The sequence below is a fragment of the Panthera uncia genome (assembly GCF_023721935.1).
Source record: "Panthera uncia isolate 11264 chromosome A1 unlocalized genomic scaffold, Puncia_PCG_1.0 HiC_scaffold_16, whole genome shotgun sequence".
Classification (NCBI taxonomy): domain Eukaryota; kingdom Metazoa; phylum Chordata; class Mammalia; order Carnivora; family Felidae; genus Panthera; species Panthera uncia.
The window spans coordinates 64,389,437-64,408,326 of NW_026057576.1; the positions used below are offsets into that span (position 1 = coordinate 64,389,437).

General features: G+C 46.9%; 1 protein-coding gene across 1 annotated transcript in view; it reads right to left on the bottom strand.

Annotated features, from left to right (window-relative positions):
* The window catches only part of ABCC4 (ATP binding cassette subfamily C member 4), a 260,291-nt gene that overhangs the window by 210,814 nt on the left and 30,587 nt on the right, over nt 1-18,890 (bottom strand). The window contains exons 2-3 of the mRNA XM_049647145.1: nt 3,073-3,183; nt 2,393-2,513 (exon numbers count right to left, since the gene is read on the bottom strand). Of these exons, the coding sequence (XP_049503102.1) occupies nt 2,393-2,513; nt 3,073-3,183 (232 nt within the window). The remainder of the gene's footprint in view (nt 1-2,392; nt 2,514-3,072; nt 3,184-18,890) is intronic.

An 18,890-nucleotide genomic window follows, 5' to 3' on the forward strand; every position in this document is an offset into this window, starting at 1 on the left:
TATGAGCCCCTCCCACCACCACCGCGACTACTACCGGGTATGAGCCCCATGTTTGCCAGACTCCACTCCCCGATAACCAACGTCCTAAAAGAGGCCGGCACTCTCACCAGCTGCACCCTCATCTAGCCCCCCCATCCCTCCCAGCAGTAGGTATTCCCTCAACAACTCAGTAATCGGTGCTCCCTGCACCAGAGTGGGGCCTATCCTCTCAGGGGGAAGCCCGGCCTCTGCACCTCATACCTCTTCTCCCAAATGCAGCAAAGATGCAGCTCATATTGAGATGGGTTCCAGTCACCGTGTGGGGCTTAGCAACCCACCCCAAGACGGCCGCAGCGCGCTACAGTGAGGAAAGCCAGAGCATGGTCCAAACCCAGCCACAAGGGCCACCCTTCTGATCCCTTGTCTTCAGGACTTGTCACCAAGGGAAAGCACAGAACCGGGGGCAGCAGAGGAAGGCTGCTCCAGGACGCCGTCCGGCCCCAAGGTCCAAGGACACACGTGCCTGCCCACCCCCACCCAGACACGGGGCCCACGTCGAGGCTGCGGGACTCCCCGCCAAGCAGAATCCATGAGCTGGATGCTCTGCAAGGTCAGCACCCATATCTGATGAGGAAATCCTGCACACACACTGGCCACGACAACACCAATCTGTCACCCTGTGTATTTCAAACTGAGACTTGCTGTGACCACATGGAAACACCATCACTGGGACCCCTGTCCACAGGTCAGTGACAAGCTGGGGCTGCCCAAGGAGCTCCTGTACCCTCTCCCACCAACCGCCCCCACCCCCCACCCTGTCAGTCCCACTGCTTTGCATCTCCCCCCTGCCCTTAACAAGCCACAGCAGTATCTAGGTGGTGATGGGTACCCCATATGCTTGTCCCCACCCTCCGGCCAACCCGCCTTTGTCATCAATCTCCCAGGACCATCCAGTCCCCTGTCAGCTGACAGACCCTGTGGTTTCCTCCAGTTACACAGGACAGAGATCACCTACCTACACCCACTGCCCTTCAATACGACAGAGCCTTTTACATGGGAGCTGCCCCTCCCCCATACACACCAACCAGCCCACACACCAACCAGCCCACCCATCTCACGCCCAGCACTCAGGACAAGTCAGCGCCCTTCTCCATCTAAAACAACATTTTCCCGGGGCACCTGGGTGGCTGAGTCGGTTAATCATCCGACTTCAGCTCAGGTCATGATCTCACAGTTTGTGAGTTCGAGTCCCACGTTAGGCTCTATGCCGACAGCTCAGAGCCTGGAACCTGCTTCATATTCTCTCTCTACCCCTCCCCTGCTCATGCTCTGTCTCTCTCTCTCTCTCTCATAAATAAATAAACATTAAAAAAAATTTTTTTTAAATAAAATAAAACAACCTTTTCCCAGCAACCACAACTTCTATCCCTTCGACCCACAAACACTCACAGGGCCACCAACGTCCCTAAGGCAGTACTGAGGTACCAGAGAGCACGAGCCACCCAGGTGGGTTTGCAGCATGCTTCCAGCAGGCTGCAGCCCAGAACAGGCACAGGCTCACCAACACCGTGTCCAGGAGAACACAGTCTTACTGGAGGATCTGGACGGAGGCGCTTCAGGGTAATGGACGTCAAGGACCTGATGACTTTCTGCCTTTGCTTTGCCTCCACACATCACTCCTACGTGCACTGCAGTGCCGGGCTACCAAAGCTCCTCCTTCCAACCACCAATCCTCCCCAGTAACCGGGGACAGGAAACCAGAATGGGTCGTGTGTGAATCCTCCAGAATTCCTCCACAGACGGGGTTTTGGCTCGTAGTACATGTCCTTCTGCAAACAGCCCGGAGAGACATGTGTTCTCGGGAGCTCTGGCCGGCTCCACCCTCCACACAGAGCCCCGGGGCTCTGCTCCCCTGGAAGGGGGAGGCAGTAATACCTTCTTGGGAAAGCATTCATCAGATTTGGCCAGGTCAAATTAGCTGCTATTCGCTGAGCACCTGTAAAATGCTTTGTGTTACTCCGGGCTCTATCCAAAGTGAATTCCTCCAAACGAGAGCACGCATATTCCTTGAGGTTGTAGAGTCTTCTTTGGGTCAAGGATCACTGTTGGCATTTCTAACCCTTCCCACGCACCAGCAATATCCCAACATGCCATAAAACTTCAGAGCACCAGCCTTCCGCAACACTGCATTTCGATTGGTTAGAAGAAAAACAGTATCACCCCGCCCCCGCCGGAGGCCCATTTAAGTATCTGCCCATTCTGAAGATGAACACGACCGCTGAGCTACATCATGTTTCCCAGACGTGTTCTATCGTCAGACCGTAACCCACCTGCCCCTGTCCCCGGCAATGCTGCCATCTGTGTACCCATCCGCACACAATGGAAAACAACACACTGTGTGTAGAAGTTTTACCTCCATTAGCGTAAAAATTCCCAAAACTAAGTAGGATTTCCAGTAACACTTTATGATCGCTTTCGTTAAGGAAGGCTTCCGTGCATCTTTCTCGGCTCTCAAAACTTCTTTATCCCAGTACCTGCAAGAGAAACAAAAGAACAGTGAGAAACCACACACCCGGCTACAGGGCCGAACGGCGGACAAAGCAAAAGCTACGTGTTTACAGGACATTCTGTTTATCATAGGGCACTCTGTGGCTGCTTCACTGGCACTGCTAAACGTGTGCAGGGCTCCTAAAAGATGTGTGGTGCGGAACCTGAAGCACCAGAAAAACATGCCTTGAGGGAGAAAGTTCCAGTCTCAGGAAACAAGTCACGGCCAAGCGCTGCTGGATTTACAGCACCATGAGCAAGCCAGTAAGGCAGACCTGAGTCCAGACAGCCTCCTCCAGTGATACCGTCTCCAGGACAGATCCTGGCATCCAGGGCCTCTGCTGCTGGCAACTGCCACCCCACAAATGCACAGGAAACATGCTTTCCCCCAGCCACCAAAGTAGGCTAAGCCCAGGGACAGCCTGAGGGGAGGTGAGTGTACCGCATTAGGAAAGGAAGCTCAGGCCAGACCCATCCCAAACCAGGAGACACACACTTAGAAATTCTCATTCCTCCTCACCCGGCTCATTCCTGCCCATGGCTTACCCTTGCAACTCCTCTCCAAGATGCTTTGAGCGATCTTCTGGAAGCACCGAATACATATCATCTTCTTCTAACCTCCGTTTGTGACCGATTTTAAACAAGGGGTTCAGCCACCTGTTAAAAATTAAGAGAAAAGAAGAGTGACACAGATCCAAATTACACATCTGTCTTGTTAGAACTTACATTCATCGGGCTTGTTAAAAAAAAGGGGGGGGGGGGCTCCAAAAGACAAATACTGTACGATTTCACTTATATGTGGAATCTAGAAACAAAATGAACAAACAAAAAGCAGAGCAGAAACAGACCCATAAATACAGAAAACAAACTGATGTTGCCAGAAGGGAGGGGGCTGTGCAAAAGGTGGGGTTGAAGGTTCAGGCTTTCAGTTACAGAATGAGGAAGTCACACGGATGAAAAGCACAGCATCGGGAATATAGTTAATGGTGTTGAGTTTTTTACTAGGATTTTATTTTTAAGTAATCTCTACACCCATCATGGGGCTCAAACTCACAACCCCAACGTCAAGAATTGCATGCTCTACCCACTCAGCCAGCCAGGCGCTCCCAGTCAGTGGTGTTGTCATAGTGATGTATGGTGACAGATGGTCGCCAAGCTTGTGGTGAGCACAGCATAACCTGTACACCTGAAACTAAAGTAATATCCTGTGACAACTATACTTCAAATTTTTTGAAAGTTTACATTTTATTAAACTTTTTTTTAAATGTCTATTTAGGGGCGCCTGGGTGGCTCAGTCGGTTAAGCATCCGACTTCGGCTCAGGTCATGATCTCACAGTTCGTGAGTTCGAGCCCCGCGTCGGGCTCTGTGCTGACAGCTCAGAGCCTGGAGCCTGCTTCACATTCTGTGTCTCCCTCTCTCTCTGCCCCTTCCCTGCTCATGCTGTGTCTCTCTCTGTCTGAAAAATAAATAAACATTAAAAAAAAATGTCTAATTTTGAGAGAGAGAGAGAGCACATGAACATGAGTAGGGGCGAAGTGGGGAGGGCAGGGGACAAGAGAGGATATGAAGCAGGCTCTGGGCTGACAGCAGAGAGCCCAGTGCGGGGCTCAAACTCAGCAACTGTGAGATCATGACCTGAGCCAAAAAATTAAGAGTTGGACGCTTAACTGACTGAGCCACCCAGGCGCCCCTGAAAGTGTACATTTTAAATATAGAGATATGGAGGGGAAAATAAATGTGTGTGTGAGTAGACACACACACACACGCACACGCACACGCACACACACACACACACACAGCTCTATCCACTGAGAGACCCTGGGAACACTGACACTCCAGCAGCAAAAAGCATTCCAGAGCCCAGATTCTGGGTTTTGTTTTTGTTTTGTTTTTTTTTACCATAAGGAAAAACAAAAATAGTTTTCCTTATGATGAGAACTTTTAAGATCTACTCTCTTAGCAACTTCCAAATACGTAATACAGAATTATTAACTATAGTCACCATGCCGTCCGTTACATCCCCAGGACTTACTTACTTCATAACTAGAAGTTTATGCCTTTTGGCCTCCTGCACCCAGATCCTGGGTTTTTCAGTATCTTTCTTCCCTAAAGAAACCAGGTCTCCTTGAAGAAATGTCTCATTTCCAGGTTTGGGCAATATGCGGAAGCACCTGACGATTAGCTTTTCTAATTGTCATGTAAGTGCCTGGCATTAAGCTTCTGATTGCTGAGGCATTCACTGGGAGTCATTCCATCTCAAATAAAGACAGCCACACTGGATCAAGAGCCACATTACACCACCCATAAAGTTCCCTCTTCTTGTAAGAAAACTCAGGATTAGGGGTGCCTAGGTGGCTCAGTCGGTCAAGCGTCCAACTTCAGCTCAGGTCAAGAAGATCTCACGGTTCATGAGTTCGAGCCCCACATCAGGCTCTGTGCTGGCAGCTCAGAGCTTGGAGCCTGCTCCAGTTCTGTGTCTCCCTCTCTCTGCCCCTCCCCTGCTCGTGCTGTGCCTCCCTCTCTCTCTCTCTCTCTCTCAAAAATGAACATTAAAAAAAATTTCTTTTGTAAAGAAAACTCAGGATGACAGAGATAACTGACCATCTCTGACCGCTGGCTTTTCCCATGCCTTTATTCCCACTTATGCTCTCAGTTCACCAAGAAAGAGTGAACTTGCAAAACCCCAGGCACCCTACCCAACCTCTGTAGAGGCAGAACCCCAGATCCAGGTGTGTGCATGCCCAGGCATGCCGTGCACTCTCTAGAACCTATGGGTAATAAACCTTGTCATTTCTAAAGTTCCCTGATGGTTATCGCTGAGACGCGTCTTGCAACCACGAGAATCACACGGGCTGGTCCGACCACAACACCGGCTGCAAAAGGGACAATGCCCGAGGGGCTGTCGCAAAAGTAGCAGAGCCCAGGTGAGCGGTGTCCCAGGCTTTCCTGACAAGGGCACCTCCCTTCACAGGCTGACACGAGCACAGAACAGGCAGAGAAAGCTTGAGATGAGCCCACAACACCTTACACTCAAGGAATCACGAAGATGCGTCCAAAAGACAGAGGAGACTGCGCAAAGGGCTCTCACCAGACAAATCTGGGATGCTCCCAGCATCACGTAATAAATGGCGAGGAGTCAAACCATTAAGTAACAGAAGAATCCATGAATCCTTACTGCCACAGAAACGCGAGAGAAGAGAAAGCTCTTGCATTCTAGAATGCAAATATAGAAGGAACCATGGAGTTAGGAAATTACCAATGAAGTTAAAACTCATGGGTGTAAGTCTTATGTGGAACACGGTACTTGTATAATTCCAAATGATCTCTACGAATTACTAATTATGAAACAAAAAAATAATAACTGTACAGAGGATCAAAAAAAAAAAAAAAAACCTATACATAGGCTCCCGGGTGGCTCAATCAGTTAAGTGTCCGACTTTGACTCAGGTCATGATCTCACAGTTCGTGAGTTCGAGCCCCACATTGGGCTCTGCGCGGACAGTGAGGAGCTTGCTTGGAATCTCTCTCAACCCCTCTCTCTGCCCCTCCCCTGCTTGCTCTGTCTCTCCCAAAATAAACTTAAAAAAAATTTTTTAAAGATTAAAAGAAAAAAAACCTCTGCAAATCCATTATGTATTATTTAGATGACAATAATTAATATGCAGAGACGGCCTAACGATGAACACCATTTCACCGATTCACCAGGGTAAGGAAATTTCTGAGGCCAGACAATAATAGCCTGTGAAAGTAGAGATTCTACTTCTCTTATTCATTGCTTTATCCCTAGCATGATACTGGATACCAAAGAGGTGCTCCAGAATTTGTTGTTGAATAAATGAATGTCTACGAATCATGAAGCAAAAAAGAGAAACCGACCTTCAGATTTTGCTAACCCTGGTAGCCTGGTACCTCCAAAGAAGCCCAGTGCAGGAGCTGGAAGGCTGGATTCTGGTCCCAGACTGCCCCTGCTCCAATTCTACAAATTCAGCACCTCCACGACCCTTTGCCAGTCACCTAGTATCTCGGTGTCTCAATTTCCTTCCAAGAGAAAAGTACAGATCTGTGAGCTTTAACCACCAAACAGCTTGAAACATACTGGGTCATTTATTCCCTGCAGAAAACGCTCATGCAATTAGCAGTGGAACTTACCCAGATGAGGACACCCTGCCCTGAAAGGCCCTCTTTAAAATTCTGGTTTTGAAGAGAAAAAGATGCTTTTCGTTAGGAAAATGGACATCAAAACCACATGAGACATCAGCTCACACATATCAGCAGGGCTACTGTCAGAAAATAAGTATCTAGTTGGGTGAGAACATGGAGAAACTGGAACCCTGGCGCAGAGCGGTGGAAACGTAAAATGGTGGGGTCACAAGGGACAAATATTACGATTCCACTTACAGGAGGTACTTAGAGTCGTCAGATATGGAGAGACAGAAAGAACTGTGGTTGCCGGGGGGCCGGGGGAGGAAGGGGAAACTGGAAGCTCGCACTTGACGAAACACCAATGCAAGATGAAAACTGTTAGGTAACAGTGTGAATGCATTTAACACGACTGAACTGTACACTTAAAATGGTGAGGGGGGTGGGGCGGTGTCCGGGTGGCTCAGTCGGTTAAGCTTCCGACTTCGGCTCAGCTCGTGATCTCACAGTTCATGGTTCAAGCCCCACATTGGGCTCCATGCTGACAGCACAGAGCCTGCTTGGGATTCTCTCTCTCCCTCTCTCTCTGCCCCTCTCCCGACTCAGGTTCTATCGCTCTCTCTCAAATAAATAAATATTTAAAAAGATAAAAAGATGGCAAACTTTACGTTACATGTATTTTACCACAATTTTTTTTTAATTTAATGAGAAAAAAATTCTGCTAGGTGTACCACCGGAGGAACTCCAGACTTTGCTAAGTTTCTGGTGGTATGACCTTGAATTAGCCACACAATCTCTCAGTACTGGCCTCTGGGAAACAGGGAGAACACCTCCCAAGGCTGCTGAGGGCGTCAGCCGGGGTTTCTTTCAATACCACAAACACCCACCCAACATGCAGCCACTCTGGAAAACAGTATAGAGGTTCCTCAAAAAGTTAAAATAGAACTACCTACTAACTAACCAACTAGCGACTGCACTACTAGGTATTTATCCAAAGGATACAAAAGTAGTGATTCGAAGGGGCACATGCACTCCGATGTTTATATCAGTGCTGTCAACAACAGCCAAACTATGGAGAGAGCCCAAATGTCCACTGACAGACGAATGGATAAAGAAGATGTGGTGTATACATACATTGGAATACTGCTCTGCCATCAAAAAGAGTGAAATCTCGCCATTTGCAACGACACGGATGGAACGAGTGTATTATGCTAAGTGAAATAAGTCAGTCAGATAAAGACAAATACTGGATGATTTCACTTCTATGTGGAACTTAAGAAACAAAACAGATGAACATAGGGGAAGGAAAGGAAAAATCAGATAAAAACAGAGAGGGAGGGGCACTTGCGTGGCTCAGTCAGTTTAAGTGTCTGACTTTGGCTCAGGTCACGATTTCCCGGTTCTGGCTCAGTTTCTGTGCTGACAGCTCAGAGCCTGGAGGCTGCCTCAGATTCCGTGTCTCCCTCTCTCTCTGCCCATCCCCCCACTCACACTTGGTCTCTCTCTCAAAAATAAATTAAAAAATTAATTTAAATATTTATATAATATATATAATTTATAATTATATATTATATATAATTAATATTAAAATATTTTTTTTTTAAAGCAGAGGGAAACAAACCATAAGAGACTCTTAAATACAGAGAACAAACTGAGGGTTGCTGGAGGGGAGGTTAGTCGCGGGGAGGGGCTAGATGGGAGATGGGCATTAAAGAAGGCACTTGTGGGGATGAGCACTGGTGATGAATCACTAAATTCTACTCCTGAAACCAACACTATATTATGTCAACTAATTTGAATTTAAATAAGTAAATAAAAATAACACGAAATCTACCCTCTTAAAAAAAACACACCAAATACCAGCAGTTATGATGACACAGCTCTTAATCACATTTGGGCCCCCTTAAAAAGGCTCTAATAACTTAGATGAAGTTAATTAAGCAAACTTTTTCTTTCACTACAGCCTTCCCAATGCCCAAATCCCAAAAAGCCAGGCTGAGCCCCGTGGACACCAGAAAAGGCCAAAAGCTTGCTTTTCCATCTGATGGCAAACGTACTTAAGTAAGGACTGGACACAGAGACCTGAGACAACAGACCTCTGAATGTCGACTTATCTTTTCTCCCCGGGGACATTTAGCCAACAATTCCAGACCACTGGGGATTGAGCCAGCTCCACCCCAACAGTCCCTCCCTCCACAGCTTACTCTCTCCTTCCTGCCTCCTGCACAGCACTGAACACAGCGGTGTGTTTTCCTCCAGTCCACCAGACCATCAGCCCTTCAGGGCAATGACGACTCACACACCACTTGGACTCACTCCCAAGCACAGAGCCTGGTATGTCATAGTGCCTGGGCACAGATGTCCCAGGAATCCATCCAGTGCAAGAATCCAGCCAGTGCAATACGGGAACACCTACCCTGCAGGTGAGCTATCTCAAAATGGGTCACTACCCCAGTTCCCTCCACCCCAGGGCCCATATTGCGGGCCCTGACCTCGACTTTGGGGCTTCCAGGGCTCACAGCTGTCCTTCCTATTTTCCTCCACTCCCACCAGCTAATCCATATCTCTTTATTGGGTCCCTTGCCCCCGCACCATCACCAACACAGAGACTATATAACCATCATGCATGGATTACTGTCCTAATCCCCTTCTTTAAAAAAATATTGTGTTCAATTCAGGAAGTGAGAAGAATCATGAGTAAGATCCTACTCCTGCTAGTCAACTCACAAGGTCTTAAAGGGATTAAATCACCATTGTTTGGAACCAGCAAGGAGACAACCAGCAGGTGATACCCTATCTAGTTAGTATAGCCAGCATGGCTACCACTAGACAGAGGAGTCAGTCATCACCCAAGATCCCCTCTGAGCCCAAGAGCGCCTGATGCGGACTCTTCTGCAAAGATCTGGCCATGAGTGCCCATTTAATCAAATGCTTTCTTCCAAACTGTTAAACCTCATCCCTCATAAAGGAGGACACTTTATCCCCATAAAGGAAGTTCCTCCTTCCAAGCTGCCATCAGCAGTCTGACTGCCGTCCCCAACTCTCCCTCCCAGCCCTCCATAGGAAACTCTCCTGTGACCAGCAAACTCCCCTGGGCCCTCAGCTCCTTGCTCTTAGCACACGCCTGGCTGGCCCCTCGGACACAACTTTTCCTGCAGCCTCAGGATGGCCCTTCAGGATCCCAGTTCTGTTTTCTAGCCTCATACCCGGTCCATGCCTCCTAGCCGTAAACACCCCTGGCACCTGCTATCACTGCTGCACCTACAACATTCTCTGTCACTGTCATTCTTCCAGGGTTTCCCTTCACCCCAACTCCCTGCATCACCGGAAGTGGCTTCCAAACCCAATACAAACAGCACCCCAAACCCCAGCTATTCACATTCTGGTTCTCATCTCTTCTGGAACCTTCCTCTCAATCTTCTGATGAATACAAAGATGGGCTTCCAGACCCCACCATGCTCATCAGTGCCTGTGACTGTGCACCTGCCATCCTCTTACTTACTCTGCAAGCCGCTCCCTGGAGTGCAGCCTTGTGCTTTCCCTAGGGGACAGCAATCCACCCCCTGCCTTCCAATACCATCCACCTGCCGGCAGTCAGACCTCTCCCACCAAACCCCAGATTCCCAGGGCTAAATGCCCACTTGTCATCTCCTCTCAGATGCCAAAGAGGTAGCTCCCTTTAAGGTCTACAGCGGAACTCCTGATTTCCCCGCCAAAACCATTCTTCCCCATCTCTGTAAATATCAACCTCCAAAACAAGAGCCCACCATTCAAACCTGAAGCCTGGTAGTCACTGGATGCCTCCCTGCCCCTCAGCCAACCCACCAACTACTCCCGTAGCTGCTACCTCCTGACCCCATCCACTTTTGGCACCTCTGCTCCCCCCACTGGGTCTTGGGGCTGCAGCAGCCTGCTAACTCACCTGCCTGCTTGCACTCTTGGTTTCCCTGTCTTTCTACAGAAACGCCAGAATGATTTCTTAAAAACACAAGGCTATGCTGTTCTGCCGCAGCAGAATTACACCTAACCTCCTTCCTACCGAGGTGGCATGCATGACCGGGTCCCTCCTGGATCACCAGCCCCATCTCCAGCCTAGTCCCCCACCCCCATCCCTGTTCGGTGTTCCAGCACCGGCCTCAGTGGTTCCCAGGTCCTGTTTGCTGTTCCCTTTGCTGAGAACAAATGTTGTTCCCCATTTTCTCCCACGGCTGTGCCTTCTCTCCTCCAGGTCCCAAACTAACAGCCACCTCCACCGCAAAACCTAGGCTACCGTCTCTTAAAAAAACAAACACATACGATTCCCTCCTTTATTTCCCTCTTCTAACCTTCTTTACCTACTTACTACAATCTATTTGTTGAGAGAGAAAAAAAAATCCATTTATTTTGTGGATTTATCTCTCTCCCTTCTAGAGCAAGAGTTCCATGAGGGCAAGACAGTCCTTCTGTGGTGTTCCCTGTGCCTGGCACATAGGGAGTCAGTCACTCAAAACTCTCCCCTGGTTGAGAAGTGGGGGCAGAGAACATTCTTAGGACCCTGGCTAAGCTCTTGTAGGAGAAGGGGAATGTGCAGGTCATTTGAGGTCAGTAAATCATTCAACGAATGCCCTAACCCCACTCAAATAAGTCATTTGTTATTGAAAGAATGTATTTTAAAGTACTTCTACCTGTGGCTAATTATTAATCATTGGCTAATTTGCCCTGGAGATTCTGCCAACCTGTCACTGGAAACTCCTGTGGCCCAACCTGGGCAGAGCTGGGGGGGCGGGGGGTGGGGACAGGGGGTGGAGGGAGGTGGAGTGGTCAGGGTCAAGGACACCCCAGAGCAGGGACTGGGAGGAGGGACAAATGAGAGGCACACAGATCTCACAATAAGACCCACCCTACCTTGGGCACCTGGGTGGCTCAGTCGGTTCAGCGTCCCACTCTTGGTTTTGGTTCAGGTCATGATCTCAGAGTTTCATGGGTTCAAATCCTGTATCAGGCTCTGCGCTGACAGCATGGAGCCTGCTTGGGATTCTCTCTCTCCCCCTCGCTCTCTGCCCCTCCGCCACTTGTGCTATCTCTCTCTCAAAATAAACTAACTAAAAATGTTTTAAAAAAAGACCCACCCTACATTATTTGAACACCCTTCCACTGAAAGCAGGGGTTCGTATGCTCAGCACTCCTGACATCTTGGGCTGGATGCTTTAGTCGTAGGGGGCTGACGAGCAGCATCCCTGGACTCTACCCTCAAGATGCCAGGAGCATCTCCCCACCCCAGGTTGTGACAACCAAAAACATCTCCAAACGTTGCCTGGATGGCAAAATCCCCTGGGCCAGAACCACTGTCCCAAGCTTTTTGTGTTTCTAGAAAAGCCATAAAACGTTCCTTCAAATGTTGGCCCCAGAGAGTACCCACAGGCCACTCCTAGTCGTCCCTTAGCCACCGAAACAAGGGTAACAGTATAAACCCATTTCATACTCATTGGTCCAAATTTCCTCCAGGAACTCACAGTCCGGTGAGGGATTTATATTGAAGAATGACAGCAGGACATGGCAGGGGTGGTCATGAGCTATAAGAAGATCAGCTTCTTGGCTTTCTGCAGGGTCTCCATAGGGGTAAGAGATCAATACCCCACACGCCAAGGACCAATCTTCTGTACAGCAAAGATTTTCAAAATGAGATCCCTAGACCAGCGGCATCAGCATCCCCTAACTTGTTGGAAATGCAGACCCCAGAACTATGCATCACAAACTCTACAGTGAGTGTCACAACTCTGTGTCTTACCAACTCTTCCAGGATGCCCAAGTTTAAGAATGTTTCATACAGGGGCATCTGGGTACTGAGTCAGCTAAGCGTCTGACTCTTGATTTCAGCTCAGGTCATGATCTCACGGGAAGAGGGTTTGAGCCCCGAGTACTGACCGTGTGGAGCTTGCTTCAGATATTCTCTCTCTCTCCCCCTCTCTCTGCCCCTCCCCTATTGCACGTGCACACGCACATGGTCTCTCAAAATAAATACATAAGAAATAAAAATAATAAAATATTTTTATTAAAAAATAGTAATAATAAAAAGACTGTGCTGTACAGTGTGTTTTGGCATAACCATTGGGAAGCTCTTGTGTGGTCCTTATATCACCAGTCCCAACCGTCCCAACCCTGGCTAAAGAGTAAAATCCCAGTCTTGGCCTGGAGCATTTTAAACCCAAGACCAAAATATATCGAAGCCCCATCCAATGACTGAATCAGAGTAAGCCAAGTTAGAAGCCACTAGCGGCCTTTTCTTTTTTTTTTTTTTAATTTTTTTTTTTTTTAACGTTTATTTATTTTTGAGACAGAGAGACAGAGCATGAACGGGGGAGGGTCAGAGAGAGGGAGACACAGAATCCGAAACAGGCTCCAGGCTCTGAGCTGTCAGCACAGAGCCCAACGCGGGGCTCGAACTCACGGACCACAAGATCATGACCTGAGCCGAAGTCGGCTGCTTAACCGACTGAGCCACCCAGGCGCCCCACTAGCGGCCTTTTCAAAAGGCCGCCCAAGCCCTGCCAATTCTGGTCACTGGTCAGTCCAAGGAGCCATCTGCACAATGAAGAGTGGAAAGTGTATGCACCTGGGGAGCCTCAAAGGAGGTTAGAGAGGGCTACCAAGAAGAGACAAAGCTGGGGTCAAGTTCAGAAGAATCATTTGGAGCCCACTGAGGAGAGCAGGGAGAAAGAGGGATTTTCCAGAAAAACAAAACCAGACATGCAAAGACATATTGCCTAGGGACAGCAGGTTCAAAACCACATGGGATTTGGTGTGGTAATAGGGTAACTATCCAAAGGTCTTATCCTCCAAATGTAAGAATTTGAACATTATCTTTTATCCCATAAAACAGAAAGAGTACAAGGTTTTTGTTTTGTTTTAAGTGTATTTAAGAGAGGGGGAAAGAGAGAGAGAGAGGATATGAGCAAGTGGGGAAGCATCAGAGAGAGGGAGAGAGAATCCCAAGCAGGCTCTGCCACTCAGCCCAGAGCCTGACTTGGGGTTCATACTCAACAAACATGAGATCATGACCTGAGCTGAAACGAAGAGTCAGACACTTATTCAACTGAGCTCACCCTCCAGGCACCCAATACAGTTTTCAAGCCACTTTGTAGATGACAGACTTTGGAAGGCAAGGAAACCAATCAGGAATTGGATTTGCGAGAAACATCAAGACAGTGCAATAAGCCACATTCCTTCATGCAAGTAAACTAGATCCTGGTCCCTCTCCCAGCCTTATTCCCCTGTAGCTAACAGATGTCACTTCCCATGGCTTGGTCCTAACTCTGGGACTGCCACTCCCCCATAAAGATAAACCACATGATCAGAAATCAGAGTTTAAAATTCAATATCCTATGGGGCACCTGGGTGGCTCAGTCAGTTAAGCATCCGACTTCAGCTCAGGTCATGATCTCACAGTTTGTGGGTTCAAGCCCCACATCGGGCTCTGTGCTGACAGCTCAGAGCCTGGAACCTGCTTCGGATTGTGTGTCTCCCTCTCTCTCTGTCCTTTCCCCGCTCATACTGTCTTTCTCTGCCTCTCAAAAAATAAATAAATAAACATTAAAATTTTTAATAAATAGATAAAATTCAATATCCTATTACTAATTTACTCTATCAAAACAAGAGAAAAACATTGCAACTCACACCATTCTTTAAAAAAACTTAATACCCTATTTAATATAAACTGAAGCATCTCCGTATCCAATTATTCTGAATTCCTTAAAATTACCATAGCAGTAACATATTCTAAAATATATTTTACAATTCTATAATATATTTATTAAATATGTAAAAAACTACATCTGTGAGCAACTCTGCTTTCTAGAAAAACACACTAAATTTATTCCCTTTAAAGGAAGATACTAGAAAGGGATGGCTCATCCCATACTGGCTAACAGCTATCAAAGGTTGGAGCGGTGGGGAAGCAGACAGAGAAAAATAAGGTTTTTATATAGTTTTACAAAATTAGAAAGTCCAACACAAAGGTACTACGGGCAAGTTGTAAGATGTGTAATACATAAACAAAAATCAACTGCAATGCTGTATTCTAATGATACTGTGGATGGGAGTGACTTCTGCTGATAAGTTATTGAAGATAATCACTTCAAAGACTCAGTGGTCAGAAAGTTTTTAGAGATTAGTAATTAACTTTAAATTTTTTTTAATGTTTATTTCTTTTTGAGAGAGAGAGAAAGACACAGAGTGTGAGCAGGGGAGGGGCAGAGAGAGAGGGAGACACAGAATCCGAAGCAGGCTCCAGGTTCTGAGGGGCCAGCACAGAGCCATGAGATCATGACCTGAGCCAGAATCAGACGCTCAACCAACTGAGCCACCCAGGTGCCCCAGAACAAATAATTCTAAGATTTGTATGGAACCACAAAAGACCCCCAGTAGCTAAAGCAATCTTAAGAAAAACAAAACAGGAGACATCACTCTCCCTAACTTCAAAATACATTATTACAAAGCTACAGTAATCAAAACAGTATGGTATGGGCATAAAAACAGATACACACATAAACAGAAGAGAGAGCCCCAAAATAAACCCACACATATATGGTCAATTAATTTACGACAAAGGAGGCAAGAATATACCATGGGGAGAGGATGGTCTCCTCAATAAATGGTGTTGGGAAACTGGACAGCCACATGCAAAAGAATGAAACTAGACCACTACCTTACACTATACACAAAAATTAACTCAAATGGATTAAAGATGGACTTTAAGACCTGAAATCAGAAAACTCCCTGAAGAAAACATAGACAGTAAGATCCCTGATGCTGGTGTTAGCAATACTTTGGATTTGATACCAAAAGCAAAGGCAACAAAGCAAAAACACAACGGGGTGCCTGGGTGACTCAGTGGGTTAAGCATCCAACTTTTGCCTCAGGTCATGATCTCACAGTTTGTGAGTTCGAGCCCCGCATTGGGCTCTGTGCTGACAGCTCAGAGCCTGGAGCCTGCTTCAGATTCTGTGTCTCCCTCTCTCTCTCTGCCCCTCCCCCACTCACGCTCAGTCTCCCTCTCTCAAAAATAAATGTTAAAAAAGAAAATTTTACACAGCAAAAACACACAAGTGGGACTATATCAAAACGTCTTAGGGGTGCCTGGGTGGCGCAGTCGGTTAAGCGTCCAACTTCAGCTCAGGTCACGATCTCGCGGTCCGTGAGTTCGAGCCCCGCGTCGGGCTCTGGGCTGATGGCTCAGAGCCTGGAGCCTGCTTCCGATTCTGTGTCTCCTTCTCTCTCTGCCCCTCCCCCCTTCATGCTCTGTCTCTCTCTGTCTCAAAAATAAATAAACAAATAAATAAATAAATAAATAAAGTTAAAAAAAAAGTCTTAGTTTAGCTTCTTTTGCAATAACATGGATGGATGGACTTAGAAGGTATTACGCTAAGTGAAATAAGTCAGAGAAAGATAAATACTGTAGGATTTCACGTATACATGGAATCTCAAACACAAACAGCCTGGGTGGCTCAGCCAGTTGAGCAGCAATTCTTGATTTCAGCTCAGGTCATGATCCCAGGGTCTTGGGATCGAGCCCCACTTCAGGCTCTGCACTAAGCCTGCTTGAGATTCTCTCTCTCCCTCTGCCCCTCTCCCCTTCTAGCATGCTCTCTAAAATAAAACAAGACAAAACAGACTCACAGCTACAGAGAACCAGATGGTTGCTGCCAGAGTGGAGGGGATGAGAGTATGGGCAAAGTAGGGGAAGGGGATAAAAGGATATAAACTTCCAGTCATAAAGTAAGACACAAGGACACAATGTATACTATAGGAGATATAGCTAATAACATATGACAACTTTGTATGGTGACAGATGGTAGCTAAATTTATCTTAGTCATTTGGATAAATCTTAGTCACTTGAATAAATGTATCTTGGTCACTTGGATCACTTCCTAATGTATATAAATATTGAATCACTATGTTGTACACCTGAAACTAAGAATACTGTATGTCAACTACACTTCAATAAAGAAAAAAAAAAAGTTTCCACACAGCAAAGGAAATCATCAACAAAATGAAAAGGCAACCTTAATGAATGGGAGGAAATATTTACAAATCACATATCTGACAAGGGTTTAACATACAATATATATATAAAGAGCTCCTACAACTCAACAGCAAAGAAATAATTTGATTGAAAAATTAGCAGAAGGGGGTGCCTGGCTGGCTTAGTCGGTGGAACACGCAACTTTTGATCTGGGGGTTATGGGTTCGAGTCCGTGTTGGATATAGAGATTACTTAAAAATTCTTTTTTAATTTTTAACATTTATTTATTTTTGAGAGAGCGTGAGCGGGGAAGGGGGGGAGGGAGGGGGAGGGGGAGGGGGAGAGAGAGAGAGAGAGAGAGAGAAAGAGAGAGAGAGAGAAAGAGAGAGACACACACAGAATCTGAAGCAGGCTCCAGGCTCTGAGTGTCACCACAGAGCCTCATGCAGGGCTCCAACTCACAAACAGTGAGATTGTGACCTGAGCCGAAGTCGGACGCTTAACCGACCGAGCCACCCAGGCGCCCCCAAAATATTTTTTTTTAATTTTTTTTAACGTTTATTTATTTTTGAGACAGAGAGAGACAGAGCATGAACAGGGGAGGGGCAGAGAGAGAGGGAGACACAGAATCTGAAATAGGCTCCAGGCTCTGAGCGGTCAGCACAGAGCCCGACGCGGGGCTCGAACTCACGGGCCATGCGATCATGACCTGAGCCGAAGTCGGACGCTTAACCGACCGAGCCACCCAGGCGCCCCAAAATATTTTTTTTTAAATGAGCAGAGGAGGGGTGCCTGGATGGCTCGGTCGGTTAAGCGTCCGACTTCAGCTCAGGTCATGATCTCACACCTCGTGGGTTCGAGCCCTGCACTGGGCTCTGTGCTAATGGCTCGGCACCTGGAGCCTGCTTCAGATACTGTGTCTCCCTCTCTCTCTGCCCCTCCCCCACTCATGCCTGCTCAAAAATAAATAAAAACAATAAGTAAATAAAAGATGAGCCAAGGATCTGAACAGACATTTTTTCTATTGAAGACATAGAGATGGCCAATAGATTCATTCGTACATGAAAAGATGGCCAACATCATTCATCATCAGGGAAATGCAAATCAAAACCACGAGGTATTGCCTCACACCTATTAGCATGGCCACTACCAAAGAGACAAAAAAAAAAAAAAAAAAGAGGTAACAGGTGTTGGAGAGAATGTGGAGGAAAAGGAACCCTCATACACCACTGGTAGGGCCATAAACTGGTGTCGCCACTCTAGAAAAAGAGGATCCTCAAGCAACTAAGGATGCAGGCACCCCTTGATCTGGCAATCCCGCCTCTGCACCTAAAGGAAATGACATCATTACCTCCGAGAGAAATCTGGACTCCCATGTTCACCACAGTATTCACGTCAGATGTGGTGTTGTGTGTACATATATAAACGTGTTATGTATACACACACACGAAATGTTATTCAACCTTTTTAAAAAAGGAAATCCTGTTATTTGTGACAACATGGATGAACGTGGAGGGCATTACGCTACATGAAATAAGTCACAGAGACTTGTACGTAGAATCTAAAACAAAGTTGAAGTCATTGAAACAGAAGTGTGGGTGAGGGGGTGGAGGGGGAATAAAAAGACTAGAAAAAGGATACATACTTGCAGCTATGAAATGAGTAAGGGCTGGGGCTCTAATGTGTAACGTGGCGACTATGGTTGATAACACGGTACCGTATCATGGAAATTTGCCAGGAGAGGACTCAAATGCTCTCCCTAAAACAAGGGGGCGGGGGGGGGGGGGGGGGGGGGGAGGTGTAATTATGAGGCGATGGATGTGTTAATTAACTAAAGGGTGGGAGATTCCTCTCACAACGTATGCATATATTAAATCAACACACTGTACTCTTTAAATACCTTACAGTTTTGTCAATTATGCCTCAAAGCTGGGTGGAAAAAAGACTTTGGCTGGCGCTTGTCCCCAGTTCCTGGACTTTGTCCTGGCTCCTCTAAATCCCCGGAATTTTACAAGCAACGAGAGTATGGGCCCTGATGGTTTATGCTAACAAGGGTGACTCATGGTGGCCCCAAAAGAATTTATGCTAACAGATGACTCAGGATAGGAACTAGCAAAGCTCCAAGGACCAGCCATGTGACCAGAGGGTTGAGCCTGTAAGTGACAGGACAATCTCTGTGAGAGGAGGCTGGAGATGGAAATCAATAGCATCATCAGTGAGT